The sequence below is a fragment of the Arvicola amphibius genome, chromosome 12 (assembly GCF_903992535.2).
Source record: "Arvicola amphibius chromosome 12, mArvAmp1.2, whole genome shotgun sequence".
Taxonomy (NCBI): domain Eukaryota; kingdom Metazoa; phylum Chordata; class Mammalia; order Rodentia; family Cricetidae; genus Arvicola; species Arvicola amphibius.
In genome coordinates this window covers 77,415,870-77,439,644 of record NC_052058.2, presented here as the reverse complement: position 1 = coordinate 77,439,644, position 23,775 = coordinate 77,415,870, and the positions used below count along the sequence as shown (strand labels likewise).

The following is a 23,775-nucleotide window of genomic DNA, read 5'->3' as shown; positions in this document are numbered from 1 at the left end:
ACCGCACCAGCAAGAACATGTAAGTGAAAAGGACACATATAAACTAGACAGTCAACTAGTTTTTTTTTTTTCTCTGTAGTTTAATTTCATGTGGGACAAAGAGTTTTGGGGAGGCCTGTGGCTGGTTTCTGACAGACTCACGTATTCAGAAGTGATAATGGTATTTCACCTCAAACAGTTTCTGAAGAGTAATCAAAGAGAACAGATCCTTCAGAAATAGCAGAATGATATATGGAGAAAAGCAAATATTGATCCTTTGAACAAAAGGGCAACATGAGAATAATATATTCTCAATTTCCCAATATATTGACAAAGGGACTTCTATACCATACTCAGTCCTCGTGTGAGACAGATTTGCTTAATTTCATTGAGGTGTGCTTTTTTAACCTACAAACTGCCTCATTCATAGTAGAATTTATGCATATTTTTTTGCATTGCATGAAAACCAACAGTTACTGGCTAGAACACCAAACACAGACATAAGGGCCCGTACACACCTTTGCCTGAGTACAGCATGCCTTTTAAAAACATCAATGGCATGAAAAAGAAAAATCTGAATTAGAACAACATTGCTATTTGCAAACTCTCAACTGCTCTCAAACATACAAAAGTTTAGAATTGATTTCCTTTTGTATCTTTTTATCACTTAAAAGAATTGAACATTGGTTACTGAATCAGATAATGCAAAGATGGATCCAGTAGTGATCATAAACCATCTCAGTGTGTGTGTGGGAGAGACCTCTGATTATAGCACTCTGATGTTAATACTCCAACTGAATTTCATTTTAAGTCACAAGATAGCATCACTGAATACTGCATTGAGACTAGATCTTCATCTCCAGTAAATTACAAATGGATTCACAAATATTACTAAGAAATAGTGAAATCAATGTACTTCTTAGAGAAGCTGAATCACTCATTAGACTTTAGGCTCCCAGAAAGCAGCAGAATGATTCTAGTTCTGAATGTCTGATATAGAACACAGTGAGTGTATTTGGTATATGACATTTTTCATAATCTATAACTACTGTAAATCACCACCAACCAGGTGTTTAACAATAACAACAAAAACAGCATTTCTCATAGTTTGGCATGCTATAATGTCCAAGGTCAAGGCAGCCTAAAGTTCAGAGTCAGGTCTTCAGACTGTCATCTCTTTTAAAGGGCACTGATCCTAATATGAAAAATCCAACTTCATTTTATATTTACCTTGAAAGTCACCACATCTTCGCACCACTATATTAGGGGTTAAGGAACTCAACAGATGAGTATATACATATTGAGAATATGCCTATTGATTATTGTTTTTAATGTCACCAGTATGTGCTGCTAAGTTCTAAACACCAAAATAGAACATGCAAAATAAGCTCCCAAACAGTAAAGCAAAAGAAGCAAAATAAACTTAAAATATCTAGAATTCAGTTCTCAGTGAATTTTAATTTTTCTAAGCTTTCAAAATTGTAGCTTATTAGTTTCAGGGTTATCTAGACCCCCAAACTACTTTCACCTTGGTACTTTCATACTGACACCCCTGCCAATGCTGTGTATACTTCATCCCCATTCCCTTGAACTTGTTGCCTCTTATGCATTTATACAAATATGTGGAGACTTCAGTAAGCACATCACAATTTGTTTTCCTAAACTTTTCTGAGAATATCAACATATGTTTTAACTGTATTTTTATTCCCTATATCCTAAATCCTGTTCAGACTCCTCAGACAAAATCATCCCTGTACCCTTAAGGTTAATTAATATCAATACCTAACAAATCCCAACAAAGTGGGGTACTTCATAATTGTTCATTAAATGAATGAACCTATGAACTAAAAATATGCTCTATTTTCTGAAAGCAAAATGTTTGCATTTTAAGTGCAGGTGAAATAGTTGGGATGATGACTTAATTAAGATCAGAATTTTCTTACTCAGAAAAAGTGCAAATAAAATGTACACCATACATATGTTTGATACAAAGAGTATATTTTTGGAATTATCAATTCCTCTTCCAGTTTAGAGTAAATTTATGATGCCACTGTATCCTACATTACTTTCTATTGCTAGATTTAAAAAATTACCAAAAGCAACTCTGGGGAGAAAGGGTTCATTTTGTCTTACATTTTCATATCACAGTCCATCCTTGAGGGAAGTCGGGGTAGGAAAACAAAGAGGAGCCAAAGCAGAGGCCGTGACAGAACATTGGTTACTGTATGGCTCACATTGCTTTTTTACACTCCCTACCACCCCTGCCCAGGGATAGCACAGTCCACACGTGGCTGGACCCAGGACCCTCCCAGATCAGTCATTAACGTGCCACCATAAACTTGCCCACAGGCCAATCTGATGCAGGCTATTCCTCTGTTGAAGCTTTTAGCAACTTAAGAAAAAAGGCAACCATCGTGTATGGCATATGCCATATTCACCAGGAAAAGTGACTTTCTGATCTAGGAAAAAAATATCTCTGTAAGACTTGGCGTTAAGGAAAATACAAATTCACCCAGTGTGTTAAAATGACACTGGAAAGTATCATGACTTGATGGGAATAGCTACTACTTTATAACTAAACAAACTAATTGTATTAATAGTAACATCCTAGAGTGGAAGGAGGAAATGAAATGAAAATCTAAATAGGAAGCTACCACAGCTATTTTACAAACAAAACAACAACAACTTGGCGTCAAAGAAACTAAAGATTCCACAAAGATGAGGACCTTGAGTCTGGGCGCTCTCAAACCTGGAGTCTCCTAACATTGGTCAATATCGCATCTCTTTCCTGTCTCCTATTCCTCCTTCATTACCATTCTTAGAAAAAATGCAAAGCCAGCAGGTAGTACCAAATGATAGGATGATGGACACTCTACTATCCCCAAAGACAGTGCTTGTCCTAGTTGCTTTAAATCACTCTTGATATTGAGAAAGTCAATGTGTAGTCTGGCCATCAAGAGACCAATATTGAAATAGAAAGTGTGCCATCTGTATTACTGAATGTCACTTTAAAAAAAAATAGAACCATATATAGAAACTTGCTTTGTTCTCTGATGGGGGACTCCCATTAGCTAATAAAGAAACTGCCTGGCCCATTTGATAGACCGCCCCTTAAGTGGGTGGAGTAGACAGTACAGGAAGAGGAAGTGAGGTAGAAGGATCAGTAAGATGCCATGCCTCTCCTAAGTTAGGCAGACTGCCGTGCCTCTCCTCTGAGAGAGAAGCCAGACGTGATGAAGCTCCAGCCCAAGATGGACATACGCTAGAATCTACCTGGTAAGGCACCACTTTGTGGTGCTATACAGATTATTAGATATGGGTTAGTCAAGATGTGAGTAAGAGGCTGGAACTAATGAGCCAGGCAGTGTTTAAAAGAATACAGTTTCCGTGTAATTATTTTGGGTAAAGCTAGCTGGGTGGCCAGGAGCTGGGTGGCGAGAAGCCGGCCCGCAGCTCCCCCCACTACAGAATGGCGCCCAACGTGGGGCAACTGAATCCACAGAAAGCTTGAGAAAGCTTGGGAAAGAATAGAGTAAAGCATGTTTTCTTGATAACAGCAACTTCTTGGGTCTGAGCAAGCGCTCTCATCTAAGAGAGGCTTCCTGACTCAGCTTCAGCTGCAAACCCTGCAGCTCATTAAGAGGTCCTGCCACAAAACACTTAAATGGTGTTGATGAAAAGCTGACTGCATGCTTGTTTGTTTTCAGCGGTAGCAGGAAAAAAGTGCTGTTTTAAAATGCTGGCGTTCTGGTCCGTCCTGCCATGGCAAACTCTGACTCTTTCAAGCAGGCGGTCCTAACTATGGAGCTTTTGATTGTTGTTTAACACTGTTGCAGCTTGCTTGCTGGCAAGTACCTTGAAACGCCACAGAGTTGTGGTAATAAAAATGGCTCTAGCAAGTACCTCTGCCATGAGGCTGGAAAGCTAAGGAATGGGCTGGATCTAGCTGTCAAAGCCACGTCTTTAATCCTACTTATATTGCTTGATAAATTAAAGACCCGTGTGGTCAGAAAAAGAGAGATATACAGTAAAGAGAGATTCAAAGACAAAGAAAACCTCTAAATGTTTTACAGTGTGTTAAAAATATACGCAAGCTAAAGGTTAAAGTTCTTAGGGTAAAAAAGGAAGAAAGAAAGTAGTTGGGTGTGATAGTACACACCTTTAATCCCAACACTTGAGAGGCAAAGGTAGATTGACCTCTGTGACTTCAAGGTGTGGCAGGACACACCTTTAATCCGAATGCCTGGGAGGCAGAGACAGACAGATCTCTGTGAGTTCAAGGTGTGGTAGCATACGCCTTTAATCCCAGCACTTGGGATGCAAAGGCAAGTGGATCTCTGAGAGTTCAAGGACAGCCTGGTCTATAGAGTTATTCCAGGACAAAGATATACAGAGAACCTGTCTCAAAAAGTAAAAATAAAAATAAATGAAATAGAGGTTAAAACAAAGCTGCACAAAGATGGAAAATACACAGAGAATCTTGATACTGTATGCTATTATGCTCTCTTTGAATTGTTTGAATGCTGAGGAAGGAGCAACAGCCGCTAAAAGATATTTGTTTACACATGCTGCTGAACTAATCCAAGAAAGATATCTTGAAAATACCTTGACTTTAGAATTTGGATCTAAGGATATGATACTTTGGAAAAGAGATTCTTTTATTTTTACAGAAAATGAGACCCATTGGATTCCTTCTATCCCAATATGGTATGATAGACCACGCCCTCCTGAAAGGTTGCTGTGAACACCTTCAGAAAATTACTTCACTCAACTGATGACTGAGATGAACCTGGCACACAGGTTATACCATGAAAGATTTGATTAACAGCATCCCCATTCAGCAGGAAGCAGTTTGGAGAGAAATAACTGCGCCCATGTTCCCAAATATTGTTTATAAATGTTCTTTTACATTTAAAGGGGGATATGATATATATATGAATAATTTGCATTGGTATGGATTTTAAGGTCAATTTTGTTATATGTATATGTATTTTTGATACTGATTAAGGTATTGTGATTGTGTAGTTCATTTTAAAAATGTAATGTATAGTTAAGAAATATAGGTTGTTAATGGATAATCATCGATAATAGTAAAGCTTATAGTCATGTTAGTTAGATTTTCTAGATATATAGAGATATATTTCAGTTAGATAGACATTCTTCATATCTTTCAAAGACTACAGAATATTCCACTTAAATGTTTTAATAACTTAAGGCTTTTCATGACAATGAGACACGTCTGCTCCTGGCAGCACCAATCTACTTCAAGAAGATGATAGGCATCGAAGAGGATCCTTATGGAGTTTGGTAGCAATTTGGGCAAGAAACTGCTCTTGCCTGGACTGTTGCAGAAACTGGACACAAAGAACCCACAGAGAGAGGACTGCTGAACTTGCCTAAAGGTGAGATGATTCTTTGGGGTTCCTGACTCATGAAAGAGTCTGCGAGACATTCTGCAGGACACAGCAGATACTGACTGAACTGCCTTTGAAATTTCCTGCTTCATGGAAACGTCTGCTGGAAACTATGGGCCTGTAGGCCGAAGATGGATGCCCCAACGGTACAGAGGAACTTTGGGTGACTGTCCAGGCAGCGAGATGTCTCTGTGATTTCTAGAGTTTTGGAAGTAGCTTACTTCTTGTTCACCTAGGTAATATTATATCCTTCTGGAGTCTTTGATGGAGTTGAAGAATGGATAGATAGTTATAGTTTTCCTTAGTTATGATAAAAGATAAAGTAGATATAAATATTGTAACTATAATTCTTGCTTGATAACTGTTTTGTTATATGTAATTTTGCTATGTTAAAGTTAAAGCCTTTCTTTTTTGTTTAAACAGAAAAAGGGGAAATGATGGGGGACTCCCATTAGCTAATAAAGAAACTGCCTGGCCCATTTGATAGACCGCCCCTTAAGTGGGTGGAGTAGACAGTACAGGAAGAGGAAGTGAGGTAGAAGGATCAGTAAGATGCCATGCCTCTCCTAAGTTAGGCAGACTGCCGTGCCTCTCCTCTGAGAGAGAAGCCAGACGTGATGAAGCTCCAGCCCAAGATGGACATACGCTAGAATCTACCTGGTAAGGCACCACTTTGTGGTGCTATACAGATTATTAGATATGGGTTAGTCAAGATGTGAGTAAGAGGCTGGAACTAATGAGCCAGGCAGTGTTTAAAAGAATACAGTTTCCGTGTAATTATTTTGGGTAAAGCTAGCTGGGTGGCCAGGAGCTGGGTGGCGAGAAGCCGGCCCGCAGCTCCCCCCACTACAGTTCTCTCAGCCCAAAGTAACAGCCAGAGATAAGATGTGCTTCCAAATTAACTTGGCCAAATATTTGAATTATCTCAATGACAGACTATACCTAGGAATTAATGATTATTTAGTCATAAATAAATGCATCTATTTATCATGTATGACTAGATATACCAGAACAGACTTAAACTGACAATTCTTATGTCTTTAATTTACTGAATATAAAGTTTCACTGCTTCCCATTTCCAAGATCTGAGCAACAAACAGTCCTGTCGCAGAAGTGAGAAACTTGTTCTGTAAAAGAGCAGATATAGAACGTTTTCACTTTTATAAATGACTTGCCTGCACAGTTCTCTATTATATATTAAATGGCTCCTCTGATTTGAAGAACATCCAAGCCAAACCTACAAGCCAGCAATATTGCCCAATATAAACAGTCATTTGACAGAATGAAAAAAGTCATTCCATCTTCTCTTTCATCTTTATGCTTCCGCCTTGGCCCCCTTTCCATTTACAATACAGAATGGGATTCCAGCAATCAGTCTCTGCATTTCTAGACGGCAGTAGTTCTTCCAAAGCAGCTCTGAGCATTATGAACAGACAGGAAATGAAAGTGTGTACTGGCAGCTTATTAACTTCCTATCAACGTGTTTGGATCTACTTAATTTTTCCCTCTGAACTCAGAAATATGGAGAATCTCCACCGCGAAGCATCTAATCTGAATCTATTCAGGGATGCAGAAGAAACACCTTTTCCTATCAATTCTTGCAGATGCATATGGCCAAGCTGGCCCTAATTCAGGCTAAGAAAAATGTTGCGAGTACGTGGGGATGCTAGAAGGCTAGAAATCTCAGTTGAACAAGTTTGATTTGTAAAGCTGCAGAAGATTTGAAGAACTTAGTAGCCTAATAAAATCCCTGCCACGGGGTCTGACAGATGTGTTGACACCCTTGAACGTGCATTTTGTGATGACACAGTTGGTTTCCGCGTTTGAGTAACTGCCTATGCTTCCACCCAGTTTTGTCGAGGAATTATTTTTTTCCTCAACACTGCACAGATCAATAGCAGTTCAATATTGTTCATGATTAGGACAGAAGTGCTCTGTCACTTCACTCAGATCTAAGGCTGAGAGGAATGGGCAGTTGAGACAAAAGCAAAAGGCTGCTTTTAACCCTATCAACTCATAACAGGAAATAAAAGGTTTTAGGTTGCAAATCTGGGCCATCTACTTACCGCTGGGTTGCTAGCACTGTTTCTTGAATGTTTTCCTGTAATTATTTTCAACAAATTTATCTCAAGTCCCCACATACCTTCTTCTCCCTATGAACTCGTGAGTTCGTTTGAAACTTTACTTCCTAAAGGAAGAATACAATTTCTCCACAAACGGCTTTTAATCTCTATTTTGAATTCAACCTGCCCTAAGCCTAGTCCTTGCCAAGCTTTGCATCATTAGGTTATTTCGCAGTTGATTCATACGTTTTATTCTCAGTCTCACTTCTAGACTAGATCCATGTCTATTTCCTAAGCCCAAACTCCTTTCTGTAACCTGAAACTCACCCTGAAGTCACTGTCTCCTTGGAATCTTTATATACATTTATTGCCCTTTTGAAAAAGTATACCAGTAACTGTTTTTCATTCAATTGTAAAATAAAACAACCTAGAACTAAATCTAAACTAATACATCAATACCCAAAGATAATTACTGTATTTATAACTACCCATAGGAAGAATGAAAATCTGTCTATATTATACATGGATCATTGACCAATATCTATCACAAATGCTTTCTCTATCAATCAATGGAAGTAAATCTGTGTCATTAATGTCACCAAACTTCAGTTTTTACATAAATATTTTAAAAGATCTCTGGTGTTATTTAAGTTCTACATTTAATTTTTTCTATGAAAAAACAATGTAAGCAATGAGGATGTTCTTCTTTCGTGATTACAACTTTAGCGTACATCCCTGAAGAACCACCTCTAGGCCTGCTGTGAGACAGCATTGTGATACCCATGGAGGACTCTGGGATCAGCCCATTTCCTGGGCTGTTGTGAAGTGGATCACCACCATTTTAGTGAAACTGCTCTCACCAACTGAACTGTGACATTTGAATGATCAAGTCTGGCTGTCATCCTAGGTTTCACCATTCTTGACTTCTAAGTTTAAGAACAACCCTATCTTACTGGAATTCTCCCTTTCTTCCTCTGTGTGGCCCTCCATTTATAGTCATCGTTCTCACTCTTACAACAGCGTGCCTTCTGGCTCCTTCCATGTCCCGCTTTCATATTCCCTCGGCGGCTTTTCTTATTCTATTCTCCCTAAATTGTTCCTTTCACCATGCTTATCATCATCTCTGGTGAAGCTACATCTTTATTCTATCCTCTCCATGAATTATCATCTTCCTCCTGGATGTTCTTGCCCTTGTGTACCCTTTAAATTCTGAAAGAGATTCAAATTAAGACTCAGTTTGAGCTCTACATGCATCTTTTTTTAGGTTACTACTGTCATTAATAGCTCCATCCACTTGACACTAGTTGGGGACTTCATCTTTAGCTGCCATTTCCCACCCCTTTGCAAAGCAATGGTTTTACCGATACCCAGATACCCAGGCACTTGCTTTCACTCTTTTTTCCCCTCCGATTTCTTTGTTCACAGTAAGACTATTTCTTCTGGCAACTTTCACTTCAAGTGCAGTTGGCTTCATTAAATTTAGATAACTATAAGATAATTCTTCTGAGTCCCCATTCCCAGTACTCGTTCCATCTCCAATTTTCCCCAGGATGACAAGAAAGCAGAGTGATAGGAAACTCAGTAATAGGAGTGTGGAAACACCTGAGATTTTCTCAAAATAGGAAGAATGGTAATCCGGTTCTGCATAGCATCAGAGGACAATTTTTTTAGTTTAGGGTGTTCCTTTGATTTCTGTCTTTCTCTTGAAGTTGGGGAACGAAGGGAGTCTTTTCCTTGTCTATGAGAAAGAAGAGTAGCGATGCTCAGTGCCAACAACAGTACTGGCAACAGTAGTGAAGGCAGCTGGCAAGGATGGAGGAAGGCAGCAGCACTGAAAGATGTGGCATGAAGCCCTGCAAGAGGCAACACTGGTAAAGGTGGCACATTTTTCTGGCAAATCAGCAGGAGGAAGTTTACAGGAGTTGACATGGAAGAAGATGGCAATGGAAGCTTGGCATTGAAAGGGCAGTGGTAGAGGAGCAATACTCTGAAAATCTGCCATAAAAAGATATGTAAGAGGGCACATACTCCCACCTCACGAGAATTTCAGATTATGCACCAACCCATTTCTCCTTCATGGTGCCTAAAATGAAAGCACCATGCCTACTAGTTCCAGGCAGCACATAGGAACCAAGATGACAATAGGAACATAGAAATTAAAGAACAGTAAAACCGGTATGGGATTCTGAAACTTCGGAGAAGGTCAATTAAGACGTTTAAATGAAAAGCAACACTTAACATGAGATCAATACTGTGTGCACTCATTACAACACGCACACTGAGTTGTATTATCCCGATCTATAGTACCAGCAGGTGTTAGATGGGCCAGCAGACACAGCCCTTTCATTCAACTGATGTGATGTAAGAATATTCGATAGTCGGCACTTCTCAGGAAACAGTCTTTTCTTTACAAATTTTTTAATAAATATTCAGGAGCCCGGGTTCATCGACAACCCCCACCTCAACAGTGAAGCTAATTAGCTGCTGATACCTAAGCTTAGCACTCGGCTCTCTCATACCAAGAGGAATTCTCTTAAAGGTGTTTGTTTTGAATGTAAAAGATAACTGGAGAGAAGTATGGATTAAGACCTCAAAATTGTCCTCTCAAAGGATTCTTTTCTTTTTATCAAAAGACAAAGGAGATAAATAGAGGGAGAAAAATCAAACTATTTGGGAGGTGAAGGAGGGGGTCCTTGAGGAATGAAGTATTTCTTGCCTTTTTTTATGTTGTCAGCATTTTAAGCCATTAATTTTCCCCCCATAGGTTTTTAAATAAGCTCATCAAAAACCTTGGAGTCTGGAAACTTTAATAACTTAGAGAACAGATTACTTTCCCCCCGGAAGGATTTTATTTCACTCACATGGCTTTACTTTCCAATCAGGCATTATTTCAACATGAAATTCAGTCTCCTTAGGCACAGGGCTCTGCCTGCAGACTTGCATGGTCGTTTATACTAACTCCCCGAAATGAATTCAAGAAGCTGCTGTAATGTGTCAACCTTGTATTGTAGTAAGGGGGAAACAAGTCATCCGTGTGGCACAGCAATTAGTTTCACAATTGTCCTTCCTTAAATCAACACGGGATTCTATTCTGGCCTTTCCTCTCCTCTAAGGCAGCATCCGTGAGGACCAAGGGAAGATCTGTTTGCTGTAATGAGAGCACGCTCTTTTTATTTCAGGGTGTAATTTGGACAAGGAGCTTGTTTTCTCTTCTACTGTACTAAAGACCCTGAACTGAATCCCACAAAGCCTAAAAGTCCTCTAAAAATCCAAGCAGGTGAGTTTGATAAAAACCCACAGTAAGGGTTTCTTTATAACAAGCCTTGAAATCAAGATCAGTCCCAACTCTTATAACCTGTATGCCCCAAATAAATATGCAAACTTCAGTATCAAGTTCAGCCAAAAAAAAAAAAAAAAAAAAAAAACTAGAGAAGATGCTTAAAGATCTGAAAAGTGACAAGAACTATACAAAACAGGCAATTACATGATACTCTTCTCTAAGTTCTCATTTTGTGTTATGTAGCCTCAGAAATTCAGTTCCCTTAAAGATTAGCAGAAATGTGTGTGTGCTCACTCACGTGCGAGCACATGCGCGCGCACACACACACACACACACACACACACACGCACACACACACACCAAGGATCCCTGCCACTTAAAATTAATGACAAGGTGAGTATCATTTCCCTCAGGGGAGCTAAGCTTTGATGTGGCATTTCTCCCAGGAAACAGTCAGCTGTAGAACAGCGTGATGAACCCACAAACTTGGCACTGACTACCTTCTTCTCACATCACTGAGAATGTTCCAGAAGTCAGCAGAAGGAGCTTCATAGGAACTTTTAAATGATATTGTGTACTTCATTCTTCTTTCCTGCTTTTTTTTCTCACCAAAAACTATACTATAATATGAAATACAAAAAGGAAAATTTAGCAATGTCTCCTGCTATCAGGAAGTCCCTCATCTGCAATGTTTTGTGCTTAATTTGTAATCATTCTGGGGCCTGTGTGATTTGCTATGTTATCAAAATAAATGTCAGCATTCTCTAATATACGTGATAGGAGGTAAGAAATTTTATTCTGCTTCAAACTGGCATCAAGAACTAATGGTACACTGGTCCCATTCTCCGTGGGTGATTTACACAGTAGATTCTAGTCTTCATTTAAGAGCATGTACAGCTGTCCCTCTCTTCCTCGGTGACATAGGAGACATCACACCTGCTCGTGTTGATGACACGGTATTTCTATGAATAGAAAAGACACACACATCAACAGTGAAGGGCGAAAGAAAGGCAGAGTTTACCTGTGTGTATAGACTGAAAACAACCCCAAGGGTACCTGGTTTCTTTCAGTATGTTCAGAATTTATAGATTTTTTTTTATCTTTTTACTGATTCTTTGGAAATTTCATGTCAGGTACCCCAACTCTACTCATTTCCCAGTCCCTCCAAAAGCAACCCTTACCTCTGTAGTGTCTCCCACAAAGTAAATTTAAAACAAAACAAAACACAAAAACAAAAACTGCTTTGTTCCTCCATCTTCCTTGCCTCTCCAACACCTTTTCATTCTTCTTAGTGGCAAGGGGAGCTGCAGGGTGCCACATAGTGTACTGTTTTGGTCATTCAGCTTTACTTGCAAAGGTTCATCGCAATGAGTTGTTGACTTGGTTCAAGGTCTTTGGCCTCTGGTACACCAACAATACTGGACCCTCATCTAAACTCTCAGATATTCTGCTGTTGCCCCAAGTTATGGAGATCCTACAGCGATGATTCCACAGAACCAGTCCTTTTTATGACCACTCTGGCAGGACATAGATGTGGCAGATGTTGGGGTGAATCAAATGAAAGCCCTGGATGTGTGTCTGGGTGGTAGCTAATTTGGTCAGGCAAGGGGTGAGTGAAGCCAGCTCCTATATGTCCATGCTATTGGGGTCAGCTCTCCCATATCCATGCTGAAGGGTAGGGCAAGCTCTCCTGTTTGGGGAGGCTCTTCTGCTGCAGAGGCTAATGAGGGACAGGGCCAAGGTCAATGAAGGATGCTGTCACCTCAACACGTTTCCTATGTTCCCTTGGTGGTAGCATGGGTCATGGAGATTTAATACAGACACCAGCTGCAGCAGGATCACAAACCCAGACATGGTCCTCAGCAGCAGCAGCAGCAGCTCGGGCCCCAGACATCGCCATGGCCCTGGTAGCATCAAAAGCCACCCAGATCAGTATGGCCCTGGTGGCAGCATGGTCCTCAAACACCAACATGGTCTCAGGTTGCTGATCAGACCCTGAGTGTCCACATGGCCCACAGTGGTAACAGGAGCCATATACATCAACTTAGACCATGGCTAGTATAGGGTCATGGACCCAGACATGGCCCTCAGCAACAGCTTGGGCCCAGTTGTCACCGTGGCCCCAGGTGGCAGTGAAGGCCACTCCAATCAGCATGGCCCCTGGGGTGGCATGACTCTTGTACACCAATATGACCTCAGGTATGGTCCAGACCCTGGCCATCTGTGTGGCCTTTGGTGTTAGCCTGGGCCACAAATGTCAGCACAGACCCCAAGTGGGGTAGGACCATGGGCCCAGATATGGCCCTTGGCAGAAGCCCAGGCCTGGATGTCACCAAGACCGTGAGTGGCAAGCAGGCCACACACATCAGCTGTGTCTTACCACCTTTGCTTCTTCCGATCTACCTCTTTCCATAGCACACAAACCACTTCTCTTTCACATTTCCCCACCATGCCTGCTCATCATTCTGGCTCCTACCTGACCAATGCAGCAAGGTGCTAGGTGAGCCTGTGGGTGTCTTTAGCCAGCCCTAGGCTGTGAGGACCCAGGCAGACCTATGGGAGTCTTCCACCCACCAGATTTCTTAATATAAATTTGATTAATTCTTTCCTCCCTGTGTGGATCACTTTAGTAAAGCCCTGATTTTCGCTGCCTCTAAATCACATTCCTTTGGACTTGAAGGATGGTACAAATTATAAAAGAATAATGCTAAGTCATAAGGTTGTTATCATGTGTTACAACCAACAGACATCTAGATGGTTGTTTACTGTTTTACATTAGTCACTTGGGATCATAATAGGCTTGCTGTAACAATGCATGTACTAAAAGAATCCTTAAAATAATGCTTCGGATTTGCTTTCAGGGGACACAGGGTATCCTAGTTAATACCCTCAGTGGGAAACTTCAGTTTTTCAAGATTATGTTGGATGAAAATATCTGATGTCTCCTACAAGGTTTGCTTTGATGGGGCTAGAGAGATGGCTCAATGTTAAAAGCATTTACTGCTCTTAAGAGGAAATAAATACAGTCCCCAACACCCACATGGTGGCTCAGACCCATTTTTATCTTCAGTTCCAGGGAATCAATGCCTTCCTGTGACATCCTTAAGCACCAGCAATACATGTGATGTACATATATACATTCAGGCAAAACACTCATATTCATAAAAATAAATTACTAAGTGAATTTCTAAATGTGTATATGGGTTCATGCTAAACAAAAAATAAGAAATAAGACTAATGGTTTTATTTTGTTCCCTTTGCTTTGTTTACAAAGTCATAAAATAACTCTCATGTTAGTAAAGCCAGATGTATCAACACAATGAATCCCAAAATAACCAAAAAGGCAAGCCAGGTAAGAGAATTTGTAAATCCCAATTCAGAACATCCAGCATTACATGGGCTTAATAGGTATCAATTACATCTACTTAAAGACCCCAACAGAATGTAAAATAAAATAAAAAGTATAAAACTGGAGCTTATCTACATTGTTTCCACTGTTATTGCTCCTATTCATTAGTTAACTTTAGTCCCCAGTTTTGGCTTCACATTTTTAACATTTTTAATACTTCTTAACAGAAGTTGAACATTAAAATGTTTATTAAAGGACTTTATTTTGAAAGCTTCTATCTCAGATATTGAACAGTCAAAATCTTCTACTTGAACATAAATTTCAATATTTCTACATGTTTTCTAATTAATATTTTCTAATTTGCCTGACAAAGCTTTGAATGAAGTATTTTAACAGAGAAGTTATGATATGTAATTAATAAAATTAGTAAATAAGTTTTAAAACATATTTTAGTTCTGAAAGAGTAATGGGCTGAACTTCATTCCTACACAGTCACAGAGTAATACCAACATAAACATTATACTACATAAAGTTCAGTAACTGAGCATGGTAGAAATACTGAGTAATTCCCACACTACAAAACGGAAACTCAATGAAAAAACATAGCTTCTTCCATAAGATTTCCCAAAATGCTGAAGCCAGTGAATGCACTCTGAAGATGGAAACAAACATGCTTTAAACTCCATAGAGAACAGGGTTAGCTCTGATATAGTACAGGCCTAGGCCCAGTGCTGAGCATAAAGCCAGGACATTGAGAATCAACAGCTCTGTTCATAAAGTGGTCAAGATTGCTGAGCTATTGATGCAGGCACTGAAGAAACTTTCTACTCACCTAGAAATACAGACATCAAGAGTCCACTATATATCCTGTCATCTTTACATCAAGGTGACAGAAATAATGAAATCTACTGAATAATTTTAGAACCCAGATATGGTCTTTTACATGAACCAAAAAAAAAAAAAAAAAAAAAAAACAAGAAGTTGGGAAATTAGAGAAGAAACCCTAGAACAAATTTATCTGAACTGGCATCAGAGTAGGTGATCGCCTATCCTTAAGAATCTTCTAATATCCCTATGACTATTAAAATAAAGACTGTCTGCTTGTATGTGTGACAATAAAAAGAAACCCTCCCATTACACTGAGGCACATTGCAATCTATTGGTATGGTAATGAAGTCTTATTGGTATGGATTAAAGTCTTCCATCTAAGACAAAAATGATGTAAGGCACTTTGCATAACTATTAAATTCTGACAAAGCCTTTAGCATTTCCATTTTATATAAGAGGACAGATAAGAGCAATGAAAATTTCCATGTCTAACCTAATTAAATGGTCACCTCAAGATGACTAACTTCTATCCCAGGTACTTTGGACTATGCTGGGCCCCAAATCTAAGGTCAGAAATGGGAAGTGCATCAGAGAGTCAAAGTCCTACCAATCCTGCTCTCAGGAATGTCAGTCTCTGACATGGCCTACTACTGCCCTGCCACTATGGTTGACTTATGGTTAATTCTTAATTCCTGGGTCAGTGTAAATTCTTTTTCTTTCTTTCTTTTTTTTTTTGTTTTTTGTTTTTTGTTTTTTGTTTTTTCGAGACAGGGTTTCCCTGTAGTTTCTAGAGCCTGTCCTGGAACTAGCTCTTGTAGACCAGGCTGGCCTCGAACTCAGAGATCCGCCTGCCTCTGCCTCCCGAGTGCTGGGATTAAAGGCATGCGCTACCACCTTCTGGCCAGTGTAAATTCTTAATCTCATACCCCATACCACATGAATAATGTTATCTTGAAAGTTTTTTCATCCACAAAAGCTCTCTGACCATATTGTCCTACCACTATTTCAAGACAAATCTAAATGGCATCTTTGGCTACCTTTCATTACAAAAGTAATGAAATAAAGGTGAGTCCTCATTTAAAACAGAATAAAACCTGAGGTGCTTCTGTGTCTACAATCTTATTAAACGTAAGGCACATTCTTGATCACTGCCTCCAAACCTAAAATCCTCCTTCTTAGGGAAGGATACCACATACATCACAGGCTATCCTAATAGGAGTCAGCACCCACACTGAGAAACACCAGAACCAAGTAAGGACCACAGAGACAAATAATTTGAGATCTAACTCTATAGAATTTACATCTGTGTACCATGGGGGCCTGTTAGTTGGGGTTTATGTCCCACCCGGTACCCCACAGCCAGCAAGCCCCAAAGAAAATCATCGCACAAAGGTCTCCATAAGATTATAAACTGATTGGCCCATTAGCTTAGGCTTCTTATTAGCTCTTGTAACTTATATTAACCCATTATCTTTATCTATGTCAGCCACATGGCTCAGTACATTTTTCAGTGGGGCAGGTCACATCCTGCTTCTTTGGTGATCTGGGCAGGAGTCTGGAGGAATGGGCTTCCTCCTTCCCAGAATGCTCCTGTTCTCATCGCCCCACCTCTACTTCCTGTCTGGTTGACCCGCCTATGTTTCCTGCCTGGCCAATCAGCGTTTATTTAAAACATGATTGACAGGATACAGACAATTCTCCTGCACCACATCTGAATCTGCACAACAAGGACAATCACTACAGCAAAGAATAACTTCAGACATAAGATTAAACAGAGCTTTATTGCCTTACTCTTGACCTATTATTGGAATATTAATAAAGCAAAATCATAATTTCTCAACAGTTCTTTAAAAAGTTTCTGGAAGTAATACACATGGCCTATTTGTAAGTCAGTATGAGAAGTAATTATACTTGATATATTTGGTAAATACATAAAAACACATTGTAGTTTTTATACTTTTATAAAAACAATTTGCAGATAAAAGCGCTTAAGAAAAGATTTCTCAGCTTATTTGCTTCAATCTTATCTTGAAAATGCCATTCAGTACTAACTACAACAACACAGCAAATTTTGCTTTTCTCTCTAAACCTTCACAGGAAATGCATTCACTGAAGAGAGAAATTTAGGCCACTCCCATCAGTAACAAGACAAGAAACATAACTATTAATATTAGCAATTAGCATTTAATGTTATGCATTCATCATATCCAGGTAAGAGTTTCAGCTTTGATAAAACAAATGTAACTAAATGTCCAAGTCTTAAGATAAAAGGATCATCTAAAACCTAAAAAATATACTGTGATGGCACTAAGGGAAAACCAACAAAGCTTATACATCCCAACAGTCACTCACTGCTTTGGCTGCTGCTGTTTTGTTTGGTCGGCCTAAGAAGCAGAAAGGTAACCAGAAGTATTAAGTAAGGGAGAAGATGACAAAAATTTTAGCATTTTGATACACATCTTTCAAAAAGCAAAAGTCATGTCTTATGGAAGTAAACTCTCAATATTTGTCTTACCTCCCAAACACAGGGTGTCACACAGGCGTACACGTGATAAAATCTACGAAGTCACATAGACCACCAGAGATGAGCCAACATTTTAAAGTTGTATTTTCAGTTAAATAGTAACTTGTTTGTAGATCTGAGGCATTTAATGGATAGGTTGAGCAGGGATAAATTACGAACCAGGCAAGGATACCTGAAGAAATGGGATCATCATGCAAAAACAAAGAGACCGCTGGATCACAAGCAGTGAAGTGCCACACAGCACAGCGGCAGGGATGCTTACACAGAGGAACATCTGAGAGAACATCTTTCAAGAGCAGAGAGGATTTTCCAACTCAGCAAAGAACGAAGACAGAAGAGGAAGCCTTTCAGGAGAGAGGAGAAGTGAAGACTTGGAGATGGAAACTGTGGGATATTTCCACACACCAAGCTAGCCAGGCTGGTTATAACAGAGAAGCATCACATGAAAATGTTAAAAGCAAATGGAGGAAGGCTTTTGAGTGACACTGGAGATTGTGCCCTGCAGGAAAATAAATCAGAAACTTCAAGAACATTAACCTGACAGCCACATGTAAAGCTGCTGCACAGGGAAGAAAGGGGAAATGTGAGATTCACCCCTACCAGACATTCAGGAATACAGATTAACTAAGGCTGTCCACTCTCTCCTTATCTCTTCAATATAGTGCTTGAAGTTCTAGCAATAGCAGTAAGACAACACAAGGGGATCAAGGGGATTCGAATTGGAAAGGAAGAAGTTAAACTTTCGTTATTTGCAGATGATATGATAGTGTACATAAGCGACCCGAAAAACTCACCAAAGAACTCCTACAGCTGATAAACTCCTTTAGTATCGTGGGGGGATACAAGATCAACTCCAAAAAATCAGTTGCCCTCCTATATACGAAGGATAAGGAAGCAGAGAAAGAAATCAGAGAAGCGTCACCTTTCACGATAGCCACAAATAGCATAAAATATCTTGGGGTAACTCTAACCAAGGAAGTGAAAGACCTATTTGACAAGAACTTTAAGTCTTTGAAGAAAGAAATTGAAGAGGATACCAGAAAATGGAAGGATCTCCCTTGCTCGTGGATTGGGAGGATTAACATAATAAAAATGGCAATCCTACCAAAAGCAATCTACAGATTCAATGCACTCCCCATCAAGGTCCAAACAAAATTCTTCACAGACCTTGAGAGTACAATAATCAACTTTATATGGAAAAACAAGAAACCCAGGATAGCTAAAACAATCTTATACAATAAAGGAACTTCTGGAGGCATTACCATCCCTGAATTCAAACTCTATTACAGAGCTACAGTATTGAAAACAGCTTGGTATTGGCATAAAAATAAAGAAGTCGACCAATGGAATCGAATAGAAGACCCGGATCTTAACCCACAAACCTATGAACACCTGATTTTCGATAAAGGAGCTAAAAGCACACAATGGAAGAAAGAAAGCATCTTCAACAAATGGTGCTGGCATAACTGGATGTCAACCTGTAGAAGAATGAAAGAAGATCCGTATCTATCACCATGCACAAAACTCAAGTCCAAATGGATTAAAGACCTCAATATCAATCTGAACACACTGAACCTGTTAGAGGAGGAAGTGGGAAGTACTCTACAACATTTGGGCACAGGAGACCACTTCCTACGTATAGCCCCAGCAGCACAGACATTAAGGGCAACATTGAATAAATGGGACCTCCTGAAGCTGAGCAGCTTCTGTAAAGCAAAGGACACAGTCACTAAGACAAAAAGGCAGCCTACTGACTGGGAAAAGATCTTCACCAACCCCGCAACAAACAAAGGTCTGATCTCCAAAATATATACAGAACTCAAGAGACTAGATTTTAAAATGCTAATGAACCCAATTAAAAAATGGGGCATTGAACTGAACAGAGAATTCTCAACAGAAGAAGTTCGAATGGCCAAAAGACACTTAAGGGCATGCTCAACCTCCTTAGCAATCAGGGAAATGCAAATCGAAACAACGTTGAGATACCATCTTACACCTGTCAGATTGGCTAAAATCAAAAACACCAATGATAGCCTTTGCTGGAGAGGATGTGGAGTAAGGGGTACACTCATCCATTGCTGGTGGGATTGCAAACTTGTGCAACCGCTTTGGAATGCAGTGTGGCGGTTTCTCAGGAAATTTGGGATCAACCTACCCCAGGACCCAGCAATCCCACTCTTGGGAATTTACCCAAGAGATGCCCAATCATATTACAAAAGCATTTGTTCAACTATGTTTATAGCAGCATTATTTGTAATAGCCAGAACCTGGAAACATCCTAGATGCCCTTCTGTGGAAGAGTGGATGAAGAAAGTGTGGAATATATACATATTAGAGTACTACTCGGCGGTAAAAAACAATGACATCTTGAATTTTGCATGCAAATGGATGGAAATAGAAAACACCATCCTGAGTGAGGTAACCCAGGCCCAAAAAGATGAACATGGGATGTACTCACTCATAATTGGTTTCTAGCCATAAATAAAGGACATCGAGCCTATAATTCGTAAAATATCCTAGAGAAGCTAAATAAGAAGGTGAATCCAAAGAAAAACATATAGTTATCCTCCTGGATATTGGAAGTAGACAAGATTGCCGGACAAAAAATTGGAACTTGGGGGTGGGGTGGGATGGGGGGATGGGGGATGGGGAGAGAAAAGTGTGAAGTGGAGGATGGGAAGAGCTTGGGGGAATAGGATGGTTGGGATATAGGAAGGGTGGATATGGGAACAAGGAATTATATATCTTAATTAAGGGAGCCATTCTAGGGTTGGCAGAGACTTGACTCTAGAGGGGTTCCCAGGTGTCCAGGAAGATGCCCCCAGCTAGTTCCTTGGGCAGCTGAGGAGAGGGTGCCAGAAATGTCCAGATCCTATTGCCATACTCATGAATATCTTGCATATCACCATAGAACCTTCACCTGGCATTGGATGGAGATAATGACAGAGCCCCACATAGGAGAACTGGGCTGAGCTCCCAAGGTCCTGATGAGGAGCAGAAGGAGGGAGATCATGAGCAAGGAAGTCAGGACCGTGAGGAGTGCGTTTACCCATTGAGACGGTGGGACAGATCTAACGTGAGACCACCAAGTCCAGTTGGAATGGGACTGATGGAAAAGGGGACCAAACCGGACTCTCTGAATGTGGCTGACGGTGGAGGAGGACTGAGAAACCAAAGACAACGGCGATGAGCTTGAACTCTACAGCATGGACGGGCTCACTGTGAGCCTTGTCAGTTTGGTTGCTCACCTTCCTGGACTTAGGGGGAGATGGGAGGACCTTGGACTTAACATAGTGAAGGGAACCCTGATGGCTCTTTGTCTTGGAGATGGGTGGAGTGGGGGTATGGGTGGAAGGGAGGGGAGGGAAGCAGGAGGAGGAGGGGAGGAGATGGAAATTTTTAATAAAAAATGAGAAAAAAAATAAAGAAAAAAAGAAAGTCAAGACTCAGTCTAAACCAAATCATGGCTAGAAATTGCCCAGTAAAATACCATTATCAGGGATGCTGAACAAGATCCTTAAACATGCTTAATAACATGGGTGTAAGAGTAGAATGTAAGCACATTATAGCTGAAATCTGCAGAAACTACATCTCAGAAGCTGGAAAGACAATCACAAGCAGCAAGTCCCTAATCACTATCTACCACCTCACAACTGTGAGACAAGACACAGTCCTTTGTCAGACAATTCAAAGGATCTTCAGGGTGGTACCTTTATGAAAATTAGCACCATACCTTCCTTCAATAAATGTCAGGAAGTACTGGATACTGAAAGTGGTCAGCTGTTCTTGAGACAAAGTTTCTGTAAACTGTTACCTAATGTGTACCAACTAGTAAGTATCAGAAAGTTCAGTAGAGAGGCAAGAGAAGGTAATCCAGGAAAAGACACGTAAAAACAGATACTTGTGACATCAGAGAAGAGAAAAGAACTGGGTTGGGTTCATAAAGATGCAGTCTTTCCTTGGGCATACTGGAGCACACTTGGAACCCCAGCACATGGACAGTGTATACATGGAGATCATTAGTTCAAGATCAACCAATGCTAGGCACATAGACCTTGGCTACATCAGACCTGTCTCACAAAGCAAAACAAAATAATAAAGCAGCACCAAATTCCTTTAATTTATAAACTCACAGATAAGACTTTTGCACAGAATGTGAGATTTATGTACTGAGGGTGTATTATGGTATATACTGACTTGTACTTCACTAATCGTTAACAAAAATACATTCGAATGAGATTTGAAAGGTGGATGATTTTCCAGAGGAACCCAGATTCAATTCCCAGCACCAACATGGTGGTTCACAACCATCTATAACTCTTGTCCCTAAAAACCTGATGTCCTCTTTGGGCCTCCATGGACACTGAGAAACATTAAGGCAGATAGTCATCCACATAAAACAAAAAATAAATAAAATTTCAAAAGATCTTATCTACCTCAAGAAAAGATATCAAATATTTTTAGAAGATTTTAAAAAGACAAATGTATTGGTTTGGATGTTACACTCACAAATTAGACTCCTTCTCAAAGACAAATCCAATGATCCAATAAAAAATAAACTGTGCCATTCACTAACAACTTAAAATACATAGAAAAATCAAAACAAAAACCAAAGACATATGAGATAAAACAATATAAAGCATATCTATAGGTGAGGTAGGAAAAATCAAAGCAAAAATATATGCCAAAAGGAAGACTTTATATTGTTAAAGTATAATCTATAAAAACTTTTATTTTATTTTTTTTTTTGGTTTTCGAGACAGGGTTTTCTCTGTAGCTTTGGAGCCTGTCCTGGAACTAGCTCTTGTAGACCAGGCTGGTCTCGAACTCACAGAGATCCGCCTGCCTCTGCCTCCCGAGTGCTGGGATTTAAAGGGCGTGCGCCACCACCACCGCCCGGGCTTATAAAAACTTTATGTTACAAACATGTACGTACAGAGATGGTACCTTTATTTTTTTTTTAGCTTTCACCTATTTTATTTAGGTTTCATTTACCTCCCTCCCCCCAATTCCAACCAGAAGCTAAATACAAATGAAAACGAGTAAGCACTAGTTTTACTCCAATGGAGTAGGATCATTCCGATTTACTCCAATAAAAGTATGCAACCCTTAAGCAAAGCTTTTCTTCATTTAAAAGAAAAAAAAAACAAAAATAAATAAAAATAAAAAGCTATACAGTAGTCTTTCCTTATGCTCATTGCACAAACAAGTTCTGCTTTCAGAACTCTTGACACTCTGGTTATTTTTACAATATAAGATCCCCACTTTTAATTTTGTTTTCTATTCCAAACACTCAACTTCTTTAGGATGGTGTAGAAAGCAGTATTTCTGCAAAATTCACTGAATTTTTTTTAACTGTAATTTAATTTTCTAACACCAAAACAAAACAAAAACCAAAAGTCCTCTACTTATGATGGTTTTTGCAGCTATGAATGTCCCTTGGTTTTATAGCTGCATTTAGCCACGCCAGACTCCCGATCTGATTTAATGTGTATAAATGCATCTGCACACAGCAGAGTACTCTATAACAGCAACTCGGGGAAAGAGATTTGGGGAAAAAAAAATACATGTACTAATGAGTACCAAGAAAACAAACATGCTCCAGTGCACACGAAGAAAATATTCTGAAAGGTGTGCGAGATTTCAGCTATTCCTTGGAAAGTTCTATAGAGCTTCTACAGAAGGATGTGGTACAGCTCCATGCTCCTCGATACCAGTCTATGAGAAGGGATGTAATTGGCTGTACTCAGGAGATGGATTTCATTCTTTGGCCTTGGAATGATATTGAGAAAACTGTTTGTCTCCTGTTTTCTAGGTGGAAGGAATGTGATGAACCTTTTAGGCCTGTTCAGGCCAAATTTGAATTTCATCACGGTGACTATGAGAAACAGTTTCTGCATGTTCTGAGCTGCAAGGACAAGACAGGAACTGTTGTCAACAATCCTAACCAGTCAGTGTTTCTCTTCATTGACAGACAGCATTTGCAGACTCCAAAAAAAAAAAAAAAGCTACCATCTTCAAGTTATGCAGCATCTGCCTCTACCTGCCACAAGAACAGCCCACCCACTGGGCAGTTGGCACCATAGAGGATCACCTCCATCCTTATATGCCAGAGTAAATAAGAGCATTGTCCAGCAAAATGGAGATGGTACCTTTAAAAAGGTACAAAAAACAAACATTTTAAAAGCTGATAGCGATACAGTTATATCTGATATAATATTCTCAGACAAAGACCAGATGTTACAATGAATTAGAAAACAGCATTATGGAATAGTCCCAAACATCTTTATGAAATCATAAGCATAATTTCATACATACTGAGCTTGAATGTCCAAATT

General features: G+C 39.7%; 1 protein-coding gene across 1 annotated transcript; it reads left to right on the top strand.

Moving 5' to 3' along the window:
• Positions 1–12,804: 12,804 nt before the first annotated feature.
• On the top strand, positions 12,805–23,555 carry LOC119827142 (uncharacterized protein C6orf62 homolog). Its single transcript, XM_038348574.1, is given in 3 exon segments — positions 12,805–12,935; positions 23,043–23,433; positions 23,436–23,555. Coding segments are annotated over 3 exon segments (642 nt in total).
• The last annotated feature ends 220 nt before the right edge of the window (positions 23,556–23,775 follow it).